General features: G+C 57.5%; 1 protein-coding gene across 12 annotated transcripts in view; it reads left to right on the top strand.

Annotated features, from left to right (window-relative positions):
• Positions 1-6,424, top strand: part of WDR20 (WD repeat domain 20) — a 48,928-nt gene extending 42,504 nt beyond the window's left edge. For 5 of the 12 annotated variants that reach the window (XR_011651455.1, XM_024568529.4, XM_024568522.4 and 2 more), the window contains one exon: positions 4,517-6,424. Coding sequence is in view for 10 of the 12 variants with exons in the window: in XM_024568529.4 (XP_024424297.1) it covers positions 4,517-5,794 (1,278 nt within the window). In the remaining 2 variants the exon portion in view is untranslated. The remainder of the gene's footprint in view (positions 1-4,516) is intronic. The other 7 variants (XM_071222086.1, XM_071222087.1, XM_045202147.3 and 4 more) reach the window with 4 other exon arrangements.
• Positions 6,425-14,063: the final 7,639 nt, after the last annotated feature.

The raw sequence follows: 14,063 nt of genomic DNA on the forward strand, positions 1-14,063 counted from the left end.
TGGCTGTGCCGTGACCTCACAGAGGTCTCAGCTGCTCCGTCTCTCCCGCTGCCCCCCAGCCCCTCCCTGCCCTGTGTCCCCACACCTTGCAGGGCTCCTTCCCATGGCTGTCCTCCCCTCTACTTCTCCCTCCTTCAGATCCCTCCCTGGCCTCCTCCTAAGCCCAGACTTGCTTCCCGGCCTGCCTACCTGCCTACCTGCCCACCTGGGGCACTCCCTCTCTAAGACTCTCATCCAGTCCCCTGACCAAGGGACATTTTGATGCCCAGAGCAGAGCTCCTGGCTTCTCCACCCTGCCCTCTCCTCATGGATTTCTGGGCCCTTTTCTCTGCTTTTTCTCCTGCTCCTTGTAAGTGGGGATTTAGAGTCTCACTCTCATTTTCTTCCTTGTTCCCCCTTCTTCGTTGGAGCTGTCAGGATGCCAGAGATCTGGCTCTTGGCTGTGCTTCGTCTTCCACTCCCTTTCATCAGCTGCCCACGAGGTGAGGGCGCTTGGATTTCTCCCCAGCTCAGTCACCTCGCCCTGTCCTTTTCTGTCACTGCCTGCCCATCACTCAGGCTCGGAACGATGGACTCCCATCGCCCCTTCCTCCACTGCCTCCTCACCACAAGGCCTGCCACCCAGCCACAAGTCAAGTTTCACAGCCGCAGACCATTGTCCTGGCTCTTAACTGGTTCCACTCCACTGCCACCTTCCATGTTGTGAGACTGCAGGGATCCCCGTCTGGTGGTTTCTCTTCAGGAGGCCTGGCACCCCGCTGTGTGCTACAGACCTCCCATAGGGCAGGTGTCAGCCACCTGGGCAGTTTTAACTCTTCTCCTGGCCACAGTCCATCAGTGAAACGTAGGCGAGAGTGAGATTTTCTTTTATCCAACATAACCAAAATACGATTTCAACATGCAGTGGAGTCGACATGAACGCGGGTACTCCAGCTTCCATCATGTTCTAGTCTGCAGAGTCCCACGTGTTCACACTCTGCACAGGTCACTAAAGGCCAGGGACATTTCAGGTGCCTGGGGCCAAGGAGTTGGACAGCACAGGGCTTCAACCTGAGCCGCTTAGCCTGGGACTGCAGGGCCCCGAGACTGAGCTCACAATTCCAGACCTGATTCTCTGCCCCTGTTCAGGTGCTCCAGCCAGGACAGGGGCGCGGTCCTCTCGCCCAGGGGCTCCTATGCTGGTCCCTTCTGTCTCTCCGGGTATCCAGTGCCTGCTTCCTTGGAATCCTTGTAGGAGCTGTTCCCTACGCAGGACGCCTTGCCCGCGTCCTCTCAGCCTGCTGCCTGCCACTGTCCCATCTGCACACAGCCCTCCTCACTGCCCCGGAAAGGCCTTTCTGGGCCTCCTGTTTGAGCCTGAAATCACTGCAGCACCTCCAGCCTGCGCTTTGTCGCCCCACCCCTACCCCGTGGTTGGTTCTCCCTGAGATTTGTGAATTTCCCTGGCTGCTCACCCCTCTAGAAGGCAAATGTCACACAAAGAGGGTATCGGTTCAGTCAGCACTGCTTCAGTGCCTGGCCTGGGGTTTGCATCCAGTAAGGAGCGGAGGGACGGCTCTGTGAATGGATACATGAGTACAGTCATCTCTTGGGATCTGTGGGGCATTGGTTCCTGGACCTCACTCAGTTACCAAGTTCCTCGGACACTCGGGCCCCTTACGTCAAGTGGTGTGGAATGGGCGTGCAGCCCACGCACACCTCCCACAGACATGAGGTCCCCGCTAGGTTCCTTGTAACACCTAGCATGGTGCACAGGCTGCGTCAGTCGTCGCTGTGCCGTTTGGTGTAGGGAATGGTGACAAGACAACTCCACGTCCCGGTACAGACGCAGCCAGCAACCCCTGCAGGCCGGGCGACACGGTCCACGCGGTGAGCAACCACAGAGCGTTTTGTTCAGCTGTTTCCACCTGTACTCAGTCACCTCCTTGGATGTGGGAGGCCTGCTGTGCATGGGTTGGGGGTGGGGGCGTGACTGGGACTTCAGGCCAGTTTCCCGACCTCGCTGAGCCTGTTCCCAGTGGGTGAGATGGCAGTGATACCTGCCTTCCTCCAGGGAAACCGACACCCGTTAACATTGCTGATGTGGACAGAATTGCATCCTCCACGGAAGGTGATTTTTTAATACCGACACGAATTATAAAGGCATATACCTTTCCACCTAGCTCCTGCACTGGGACTCACCCTGCAGGTGTGTCCATACACGTGGAAATTGCTGTGGGTGCGGGTTGTTGGCGGCTGCCTCCTTGTCTGCCAGCGAGGCTCTCACACTACAGGTGTTCGAATCACTGTGTGCTCTGTGCAGGGAGAGGAACGGGCCGTCTCTCTGGCCGTGCTGACATCCTCCTGGCCGAGAGCTCGGTGTGCGCTCTGGTGTGAGACACCAGGGTGGGTGTGGCCGCCTTGCCCTTGAGGGATGGCACTGCAGTGCCTGGGGGCAGTGCTACTGAGGCTTCCTCCTGTACACTTTGTTTCAGCTTGGAATGTGTTACCTGTCCAAAACAAATGAACGCGGGCCTTGCAGGGTTTTTGCAAAGATTAAGGAGCATGTGCAGAGCTTGTGCGTGGCCTGGCACGCAGAGGAGGGCCTCGGGCTAGATGTTATGCTGCTGTCCTGACGTGGCTGCGTGTGCCCCAATGTGGGTGAGACTTCGACACCCCCAGGTGACCCATACTTGTCCCTGTGCTGGAGCACCTGACCAGGCAGGGGACACCAATGGTGTGGAACAAGGAGGAACCCGCGGTTTGGTTTGCGGGTGCTTACGCCGTGTGCCAGTTCCCGGTGCTGAATGTGTGGGCAGGGCTTCTGTCTGTGGGGTGCCCCTACGTGTCCGCCTGGAGCGGTCTCGGTGCCCCGTGTCTGTGCGCTCTGTCCCCGGAGCACTGGCCTTGCTGACTTCATCGTGGTGTGTGGTGGCTCTTCACCCCTCAGAGTCGCAGCGCACTGCCGTTGGCACCTGGCAGTGCCGCAGGTGCACGTTCTAAGGGATTGCATTGTGTTTCTTTAAGCCAGAAACAAGACTTCCTGCTCACTGTGGTGCTGGAAGTTTCTGTGTCTGTCCTGAACATGTAATGTTCACACGTGTAATGGTGGAGTGGTCTCAGGAGAGTGGGTGTGACTTGGTTGTGGTGATGTGGGGGGTGTAGGACTGAGAGCCACGGTACCGGAAGGAGGCCCGGGTCTGCTTTCGTAGCCGCCTGACCGGACCCCCCATGGAGGGTGAGCGAGGTGACCCTTAGACCTGGGCTGGCAGGCCAGTCACCTTTGTAGAGGTCAGTCACTAGGCAGGCAGGGGATTAAAATGTGAGCTCTGGTCCCAAGGCTTCTTGCCTTGTCTCTGTTAAAGTGAGGGCCAGCCATGCTGTCCTGTGGCTGTGGCACTGTGGAGCGGCAAGCCACGACCCCTGCTGTTGACTAACCTTTGCCCAGCCCGCAGCCCCCAGGCCCCCAGGCCTACCTGCTATACACCGTCAGGTCCCCCACTCCTCTCCAGCTGGGGGTTTACTGGCCACTTACCTTCTGGGGTCTGATTTTTCGCAACAGCTTGTGTGGTCACTGATCTCTTGGAAACGACTCAGATGTTTCATTTTCAGTGAAAGTGCAGTGTGCACAGCAGATGCACACCGCTGTGCTGAGGAGGGAAGGCGCCCTGCATGCAGCGGGGTTCAGGAGCCCCGTCCACTTAGGTGAAGCACCGGCAGTGGGGGATGTTTGGCAATTGGAGTGTCTGAGGAGAACTTGGGGACTTAAGGATGGTCTCTGCTGGTATGATTTGGGGACCAGGCAGCCTCGAGAGGGCCAGCCTGTGGAGGCCACCATGCCGTGGCCTTGGCAAGGTTGGCCATCATGGAAGGCGCTGGTGCCTTTGGGTGGATTTTACTTTTGGCCTTTTGTTTTTTTGGTTTAGAGGGAAGACTTCCCTAGTCTGTGCCTGTGAGAGACGTAGGCAGTCAGGGTGCCCACAGTTAGCATGGGGTGGAGTGACGTTGATGGGCCTGTATTGAGTGAGTCCCCTATCTCTCTCTCAGCACTGCCTGCTCCAAAGGAGACATGGAAGGATGGCCTGCGGAGGGGCCGCAGGGTGCAGGCCAGGAGGAGAGCTCCCTGCTCCAGGGCCATGTTGAAGTCCTGTGAGCGGCCGACAGGGGCCTCCCCACTTAGGAACAGCCCACGCAGGGACCGGTGAGGTCTGCACGTGACTGACGGTGACGAGAAAGTGCAGGAACCGGGAGGCGTAGCTGCCCCAGCGTGGGGACTGACAGGCCCGGACCCTGTTGGCCGGGAGAGAGGGCAGTGCTCGGGGCCCTCCCTGTCCAGTGCATCCTGGGGCCTCACACTGGGGGCGGTCGTGACCGTTATCACACACGTGTCCAGAGTGCTCTTCGCTGGCCAGACCGGCCGCAGGAGAGCGTTGTGCCCGGGGACTCATCCCGTCACCCAGCAGCAGCCCGGCTTTCTGCTGGGACAGAGACCGCCAAGCTTCCCATTGTGATAACGTGTTCTCCTTTGTCTTCACAGAGACTAATAGACAAGTCACGAGTAACCTGTGTCAAATGGGTTCCCGGCTCGGAAAGCCTTTTCCTAGTAGCCCATGCAAGTGGGAACATGTACCTGTATAATGTGGAGCACACTTGTGGCACCACAGCCCCCCACTACCAGCTCCTGAAGCAGGGCGAGAGCTTCGCCGTGCACACTTGCAAGAGCAAATCCACGAGGAACCCTCTCCTCAAGTGGACGGTGGGCGAGGGGGCCCTCAACGAGTTTGCTTTCTCCCCAGATGGCAAGTTCTTGGCGTGCGTGAGCCAGGACGGGTTTCTGCGGGTGTTCAACTTTGACTCTGTGGAGCTGCACGGCACGATGAAAAGCTACTTTGGAGGCTTGCTGTGCGTGTGCTGGAGCCCGGACGGCAAGTACCTCGTGACAGGGGGCGAGGACGACCTGGTGACGGTCTGGTCTTTCGTAGACGGCCGAGTCATAGCGCGAGGCCACGGGCACAAGTCCTGGGTCAGTGTGGTGGCGTTTGACCCCTATACCACCAGTGTAGAAGAAGGAGACCCCATGGAGTTCAGTGGCAGCGACGAGGACTTCCAGGACCTGCTCCACTTTGGTAGAGACCGAGCAAACAGTACCCAGTCCAGGCTGTCCAAACGGAACTCCACAGAGAGCCGCCCTGTCAGCGTTACGTACCGATTCGGCTCCGTGGGCCAGGACACGCAGCTCTGCTTGTGGGACCTCACGGAAGACATCCTTTTCCCTCACCAACCCCTGTCGAGGGCGCGGACACACACAAATGTCATGAACGCCACTAGCCCTCCGGCTGGGAGCACCGGGAACAGTGTCACAACACCCGGCAGCTCGGCACCCCCCCCTCTGCCACGGTCCAACAGCCTCCCACATTCCACCGTCTCCAGCGCCGGCAGCAAGAGCAGCGTCGCCGACGGGGCCATCGCATCTGGGGTCAGCAAGTTCGCAACACTCTCCCTGCATGACCGGAAGGACCGGCACCATGAGAAAGACCACAAACGGAACCACAGCATGGGGCACGTCTCCAGCAAGAGCAGCGACAGACTGAACCTGGTTCCCAGAACCAGGACGGACCCAGCCAAGACCCTGGGGACACCTCTGTGTCCTCGGATGGAAGACGTGCCCTTGTTAGAGCCGCTCATCTGTAAAAAGATAGCACACGAACGCCTGACCGTGCTGATTTTCCTTGAAGACTGTGTGGTCACTGCCTGTCAGGAGGGGTTTGTTTGCACATGGGGGAGGCCTGGGAAGGGGGTCAGCTTGAACCCTTAACGCTGCACCGTACGGAGACTCGGTGGGTAGCAACTTTTTCCTGCGGGCGGGGCGGGTGTACCATGGATGAATGACACTTCTTCTTAATGTAAATCTAAATGCATCAGAGCCATAATTTTGGATACTGCATGCCATGTAATTCTGAATCATTTGATAATTCACCTTAGGACGTTTAAAAAAATATAATCCAACTAATTGCCAGCCAAGTCAGTCACCCTCCTGGGAGTGAATAGAGTCCCGAGGTTAGTGCTCCTGTCGTAGACTCTTTGGTTTTAGGGAAATCATGGCAGTGTGGGAACAAGGACGTGAGGGCGACAGTTACAGTGTCCGCTTCACCCGGAGCACCTTCGCTTACATCCTCAGTTAGAGCTGCGTGCGCCTGGCGAGCGCGCGTGTGCGGCCCGACGGCCGCTGGTCGCCATTTCTAGTCAAGTTTTTTTATCTTAATCATAAAGTGTTTAGGAACCTATGAAATTTAACTTTAGGAACAAAGCGTTCAGCAGGGTTGATTGATATTATTTTTACATTGTTCTGGCAATCCACAGAAAGAGAAGAGCCTTAATTTTTAAAACCCATTTTAGTCATTTTATGACAATTAAAATTGTTTAATAAACATCTTTTTTCAAAGAAGCAGTTTGTACCACTTTGATTGAGATTCTGTGCACGGAACAAACACCCACGTTCCTCGGAGCTGCATGGTTCACAGGAGCCGCGGGCCGAGGCCCCTGCAGGCGTCCGAAGTGCCTCTGCCACATAAGCCAAGACCGTTACGTCCCACACACTTTGCTTATGCTTTTTTCCAACGAGGAAAAGGTGGTTTTATTTTCTTTTGTTTTGGGGCAGGTTTTGTGGGGGGTTTTTGTTTCTTGCGGGGGAGGATTTGGTCAAAAAGGCACATGGCTATAGGCCCTCCCCAGCTTTGTTTGTACGGACTGACAGACCCCAAGGTCCTGGCTGGTTTCACCCCGGAGGGGGAGCCTGGGTGCAGGTCCCCTGGTCTTGCTGCCGGTGCAGGCATCCAGGGGTGGTTCAGGGATTGTTCTTGGGTCACCAGTGCTGGCCTGGCCCTCGGGCTCTGTCCTCACCCCAGGCCCAGGGCCTGTGGTGGTTGGGGGCAGGGTGTGGACTCCCCTCCCCGCCCCCCGTCCAGTGTCATACCCGTGGGAAACCACAGTGTTGGATCCGGAGTCTGTAGGACCCTTGCCAGCGGTGGAGGAGTGTCTAATCCCGGTTTTCACACGAAATGGATGGCTCTCTGAGCTGTGTGTTTTATGTCAAGATGATGGTTATCCTGTTTGTTAACTTATTTTGGTCAATTAGGTTTGTTTTGTTTTGCACACTTTTGTAATTAAATATAGAGATACTGATGACGTATGCTGGTTTGCGTAGTGAATGTGGCTCAGCCAGGTGAAGACCTGAATGGTCAGAGAGCTGTGGGGGACCCTGGCTGATGGGGCAGCAGCTCCAAGCCCCCAGTGCAATGCGCCCCGAAGGCCTGGCCTCTCTTGGGCCTGCTCCCCGCTCCACCACCAGGCTCCTTAGTTCGGATGGTGCCCTGTTCCCGTCCTGTCTGCCAGTAAAACAGGGTCCTTTGTTCCTACACGCTGACCGCGCTGAGGCAGCAGGGACAGCAGCCGGTGGGCGTTTGGCTTTACAGGCTCTGCTGGGCCGTCAGAGGGAGAGACAGCGAGCAGCCCTGCACACGCAGCTGTGCGCCCGCTGTCACAGCAGTTCCCTTCCAGCCGCTTCTGAGGCCTTGAGTGCCCAGTTTCCAAATTCAAGACTTTGCACTTGGCCTGGGTGGAGAGTGGCGGCTCCCAGGTAAGTGGCCCTCACGGGGCAGCTGCAGTGCCCTCGTAGCTCTCGCGCAGTCCACTGTGTGACACACACGTGACACTGACAGGCGACCTACCAGAGAGGCAGGCAGTGCGGGAGGTAGGGCAGGTAGGGGGTGTTAACTGTTTACTTAAAAAACAAGCTCTGAGGTGTGGGGCTTGGTCACAGCCTTGCTCTTTCACCTTCTGGCGGGGGGAGTGTCCTCTCTCTGCTGGGGCCCCTGCTGGGGGTTGGGTGCTGGGAAGGCCCAGGCTGGCTCCCTGACACCACCCGGGGAGCAGCCAGCCAGTAGAGTGCTTGGCCTGCAGTCAGGAGGACAGAGCGCAAGGTGTTCTCCAAGGGCTGAGCTGCGAGGAGGGCGATGGCTCCTGCCTACTGGCTCCTGCGGCCCTGGGGGAGAGGAAGGGAGCTAGGAGCAGGAGCTCAGGTCGCACTGGCTGTGGGTGGGGGGGGCACCAAAAGGAACCTGGGGAGCATTTTCCTGGTGTTCTCTTCTAACCTTACGCTTCGTCATTGAAATTTTTCAGAGTGTTCAGCTTGAACATTAGCTTGAGCAGAAATGTCTTTTCAGACCAGCCCTCTCGAAGCCGAGCTGTGGGCCAGAGGAGGCCGCTTCTCGGTCCACGCAGCTTCTCCATCCTGCACTGGAGTGACGGTGAGAAGCACAGACAGGAGCAGAGCTGGGGTGGCACGGACCCCGTGCCCTCCCGGCCTGTGTGCCGCCTGTGCTCCCGACAGCTGGGCCTCAGTGAGCAGCTCTAAACCCACTGGCCAGGCAGGGCCGGGGACTCACCTGACACGGCTGGGGACGGGGCCTGGGGAAAGCCTGGCCTTTTACAGGGGCGGCACGTGTGTAAGAGGGAGCAGGCAGCCGCTTTTCAAATAACCAGTGACTCTAGGTCCTGCAGTTACTTAAACAGTAGCTAAGAGTCTTAATTTTGTCTTTTGTGCTGCTTGACCCTTCTGGCGTTTTTGGAGTGTTCTGTGAGGCACTGGCTCGGGACTCAGGGTGTATGTTTGAGGGCGGAGGAGTGGACGCGTGCAGGAACCAGGAGGAAGCAAACATGCAGACACTCGCAGTTTCTGTGGCGTGTGCACATGTCCCTCCCAGGGGACTCGTGTTGGGCTCCACTGGGTGGCTTCACAGCCGAGCCCGAGACGGCAGATAGCCTGGCAGCCATTTCTCCCAGGCTCCTCCCCTCCTGGGGGCACTTCCTGAGCTGGTAAGAAATCGTCAGGTATGGCATTTGCACTGGAGTTGGTGAAGCCTTTAGGTCCGGGGGCTGCACCTGTGTTCCAGGTTCTGGTCACCTCTGCCTGGGAGGGAGCGTGTGATCTCTTTGTTGGCGAAGCTCAAAGTGTGAGGGAAGCCGCCTGTCAGGAGGGGCTGGGGAAGGCCGGCTGGGGCTCCAGGGCCCCATTCTGTGCCCTGTCTGAAGAGGGGCTAGAAGCAGAGTTTGACTTCGGGATTTGCAGGAAAGATGCGGGAGCACTTGGTTGAGGGCACCAGTGTGGGTGGCCCAGGGGAATCTGTGGGCTTCTGGCTGTACGGTCCCCTTGTGCCCAGTGGGGCTCCTCTTCCTCAGCCGGGAGCCTGTGCGTGCCTGTGAGGAACCTGGGGCCTGCCGGGGAGCCTGTCATCACAGGGCTCAGGGCTCGGCAGTCAGGAGCCAAAGTCCGGGGCTCCCTGAAAGCCCAGAGCCCGCCTGACAGGTGTGAATTCGCCCTCGTGGAAGGAACCCCGTGGGTGTCGGCTTGCCCCTTGTGTCACAGGAACTGCGTCACATTCGAATCTCTGTCTCGCAATTGAAAGTGTACGAGAAAGTATGCTTGCGTTTTTATTTCTGTATACCTAAGTTTATTAAAGATTGATATGTTAAGTGACACTGTATAAAATTGCATATTTACTTTTAGTGAATATCAAAAATTACTTACACGTATATTGTTTTTTCATATTTTCACCTCACTTCTTGACAACTTGAATAAATTTTATAAAGAGCCTTCCTAAAATGAAATGTTGGTAAATTAAGTTCTGAAGTGCTGCAGTAATTAACGGGGCTCTGACACCAGTGTGTCCCTTTGTAATTTTAAGAAAATCACATCTGTTCCCTGTCTTGGTTTTTGCTGTGCCCACTGTCACAGCTGGAGACTCACTGCACGCCTGGCACTCCGAGCTCCGCTGTGGTTGCCCCGCATGCTGACATTAAATACGGCACGTGGGTGACTTGTAAGTGCAGATAATTTTCAGCGGTCACTTTGATGTGTAAGCTTTATGAAATCTCAATGGTTGGAGCCAAGAAGGAAGAGCTTTTACCTGCTGTAAAATTAAGAGCCTTCCTAACGTTTAGAGGGCAGACAGACACAGGAATTGCTGCCTCTTATTACTGCTGCTGAGTGTCTTGGAAGCCTGGCCTGAAATGTCTGTCCTGAGTGGCAGGGGTACGCGGTGTTTTGTGTGACCCTCACCTGTGCCCCGTCCAGTCAGGGGAAGGACGGTGGACTGACTGCGGCCGAGCCGCAGCGCGAGGCCGTGCTGGCTGCCGGCTGGCCGCTGTGCTGGGCAGACTTGGCGTCCCGGGTGTTGGGCTCCAGCATTCTTTAGGCCTCCAGCCAGCAGCGGGGAGATGGAGGGAAGCCACCCGGCTGCTATGGAGCCTTTTCCTGGGAGATTTCCGTTTGCTCAGGGCCTTGGAACCACTACCGTGTTGTCCTGCCCAAGGCTCCTTTCCTGTGCGGAAGGAGCTTCCCAAGAAGGACCGTGGGGCCTCCACATAGGGAGGGGAGAACTGTCCCTGCAGGTGAGTGATCTGAGCGGCCCTCTGCACCTCCGCCCGAGTGCTTCAAGGCAAGATGTCCAGGCCTGGACTGCGCGTCCCAGGCCTGGAGGCTGTGGGAGGTAAAGGTGAGACAGAGTCCCTGCAGGCCCAGGTGCTTCCGCATCATTGTCCCATCCCTGCTGTTTCATGACCTGTCTGAGCCTGGAGCAGGGCAGGCCAGGCCTTCCCTCTGGGTGGGCACCCCCTCCCAGTGGTATGGCATCTTCCTGCCTATGCTGCCCTCTGAGCTTCCAGTGCTGGCGTAGGCACCTGCCTTCCACTCGGAGCTGCCAAGGCAGACACTGCGCCCTCTGACACACCACGGCGGGGCCCCTGCTTTGCCTCAGCACCGTGCACACCGTGAGCCCGAAACACTGCCAGGTTGGCAGCAAGTTCAAAAGACACACACGCATCCTTCTGATCTTTTAAAAATAGTTTGTACCTTGAAAAATTGTAAGTCCGTTCTTCCATGTGTGGCTGTCTGTGAAAAGAAGCAGGTGGCTCTGGACCAGTGGCCTCAGCGCCCCTGCAGCGGAGGCCAGCACGGGCAGATGCCCCGAAGGGACTCAAGCTGGGACGGCTTTGGGAGGACACAGGGGGGCTTCGTCTCTCCGACCTGCTGAGCAGAGGGTTCAGAGCCACAGGCGGTCACCCAGGCCAAGCGTCTGCCTGCTGGGAACAGTTCTTGGAGCCCTCAGCCAGCCATGCCTGAGTCTTTCCCAGAAGTCTGGAGAGAGCGCGATTGATTTCTCCGTGTGACTTTGCTTTATAGTGGCCAGGCCCAGTGGCCTCTGTGGGGAAATGTGCCACTTTCAGTGCGACTTGTCAGTGGGCAGGGCTGGCAGAGGGCCACGGTCAGCTCACAGCAGGAGCCAAGGCCCCAGGCCCACTACGGAGGGCAGGTCTGGGGCTGGGAGGGCCCTGATGCTCAGGAATGGCCCAGAGCGAGCCCCCGGGAGGGGCCCCCTCTCCTCTGAGCCCTACAGCCTCATAGGGACTTTTCTAAATCTGGCTCATCTGCTCGGGGGACCGGCCTCACGCACCACAGAAGGGAATGGCAGTGGCCCTGCCAAGGCGCGCTCAGTGATCTGCGTGGCGGGAGTGGTGGGGTTCTTGTGAAGAATTGGGCAAGGGAAGGGTGTCCACAGCTGGGAGCGTTCCAGGAGGAAGTCAGCCTGGTGGCATTTCTCACCATTTTTGTACCGTCTCTTAAGAGGCATCACTTTACAAATGACATTTTCTCAGTCTTCCAAAGAGGTGAGGCCATGTTGGGGAGCACCTGGCTCAGAGCCTAGAGCCAGTCTCCAGGTGGGCTGCTCTGTGGAAGGTGCTGGAGCCGGGGGCCAGCCTTCCAGGTGAGCCCCATCCAGGTGACCGTACAGCCCCTCAGCCCTCTTGGCCAGCTCCCTGCACGGCACTTTGTCGGCAGCATGGTCTGTCCCAAGGCTGGCGTGCACGCCACTTGTGTCTGAGGCAGGGAGGGTGGCTGTGACCAGAGCCCCGTGTGACTAGGTGAGTTCACATGCAGCCCAGACTTGCCACCTCACCGCACTGCCACCCCTCAGCACCCCCGCAAGGTGCTGAGGGCTCACATGGTTATAGGTGCGTCAGAGAAGGCCTGGGCCAGCAGGGGGGGCTGTCTGCGACCTCCTTGACCTCCGCAGTGCCCACCAGCAGACATGTTCCTTCGTTCTGTGTTGTTTTTCAACTAAGATGTTATTTTTCTTATAAAATAACATTACTCTCCCTGGACAGGTAGCTCAGTTGGTTAGAGCATTGTCTTGGTACACCAAGGTTGGGGGTTCGATTCCCTATCAGGGCACATACAAGCATCCACCAAAGAACACATAGATAAGTGGAACAACAAATCGATGTTTTTCTCTGAAGTCAATAAACAAAAATTAAACATATCTTATTTCTGTGAAACAAGGCTTAATTTTATTAGCTTACTATTATACATAACCAAACCCAAACTAGGTAAGAGCTGGTATTGCATCACTTAATTTTTTAATATCATTTAATTTTCAAGTGAAATCTCCATAGGTAACTGGAGAACAGGACGGCTTACTGAATATTAGGTCCAAGATATGGCGCTATTCCTGTAATAAGCTTCTTCCCCAGGGGCTGCTAGGATATGACGCAGGGTCTCAGCTGGAGACATCTTTGGTTTGGTTGACATTTGTACATCTCTCAATGTGCCAGCTCTCTGGGGTCTGGTGGACAGACCAGCAGCGACCACGACCCACCAGCTGAGGACAGCTGGGAAGGGCAAGGCTGTCTCGTCGGGTCTCCTCCGCAGCTGGGCCGTGATGCCCACCCTTCCCGTAAACAGTAACTGGAGAGACTACTGGGCAACAGACCCTCCACGCTGAAAATGGGCCCCACGCTGTTCCCACGTGTGTCCAGCAGGCTTCCTCTTAGGATTCTGGGGGGTCCTTTGACGAGGCTGTGTTTCCATCGTCCCGGTCCCCACCCACCCAGTAACCTCTGCAGCACAGGCTCACAGGGATCGGGAGACTCTGCCTCCGTCGATGGCAGTGTTTCCCCAGTGCCTGCGTTGCCCACCTCAGCGAAGCGACTCTATCTGGAAGAACAGACAGGTGGTGGGTCTGGTGCTCCCACTCGTTCCAGGGCCCGCCGGGGTCCTGGCCTGGGTGCCGGTGCTCAGCCGACCCGAGACTGCTAGCCCCAGCTTGCCCTCTCCTCACCCTTTGCCGACCGGCAGATGCCTCACTGAGGCCGCTTGCTTCAGACCCTCTGTGACGTCCCCGACCCACGCTCGCATGTGGTGCCAGCAGACACCAGGCTTGGGGGCTGGTGCCCGTGGGCCCCAGGGCAGGGAGCTTGGTCAGGGCCAGTCCTTGTTCCCCCATTTTGTCAACTCGCTCTACTCTGGCAGGGGTGCGCCTTGACCAAGCACCATGGGGTCCTTTGGGCCTTCTCACCCGTGGGCCACATCCAGGCCAGCGCTCCAGGGAGTTGGTCCCAGGGGCGTTCTGCTGTAGGGCCCAGTTCTGAAGTACTGTTCTCCAGGACTGACATTGAAGGGCTGGCCCTGCTCCCTGGCAGGCAGTGGCCAAGCTCATGTAGGGTGGAGCTCGGTGTGCCCAGATGGCCTGCGGGGTCTCTTTCGAACCTGGGCCTCAGGGAAGTGGCATGGGGGCCGGGGGCTGTCCGCTGCTGTCGCTGCTGGGGTCAGGCAGGGCACTAGCCAACACGCCACAGGAGGAGAGCGTTGACTCCATGCAGAAAAGGGTCGGCTGTAGCCCCGAGCATTGGGTGTCTCGTATGGGGCAGGTGGTCATCTAGTAGGCACAGTTGTCCCCACTGATCTCAGGACCCAGGAAGCTGGTGTCCATGTCCCCTGTGTGTCTGCGTACCCACCCGCCCTCAGGACCACAAGAAAAGGGGCCGAGGCCCCCAGGGCCCATGACCCCTCAGAGCTGGAGGAAGTCCAAGGTGGGCGGGGTCTGGGCGGGACAGTCGGGAGCCTCCCTGGCCCAGGTCCAGAGGTGCTGCACGCGCCCCTCAGGCCTCGCACAAGAAGCCTGCGACTCTGCCGTTGGTCATTTTACATTGACTGCACAGTGGGTTAGCTCAACTATGAAAGCTCGTTT

Source organism: Desmodus rotundus, chromosome 7 (assembly GCF_022682495.2).
Source record: "Desmodus rotundus isolate HL8 chromosome 7, HLdesRot8A.1, whole genome shotgun sequence".
NCBI classification, from domain to species: domain Eukaryota; kingdom Metazoa; phylum Chordata; class Mammalia; order Chiroptera; family Phyllostomidae; genus Desmodus; species Desmodus rotundus.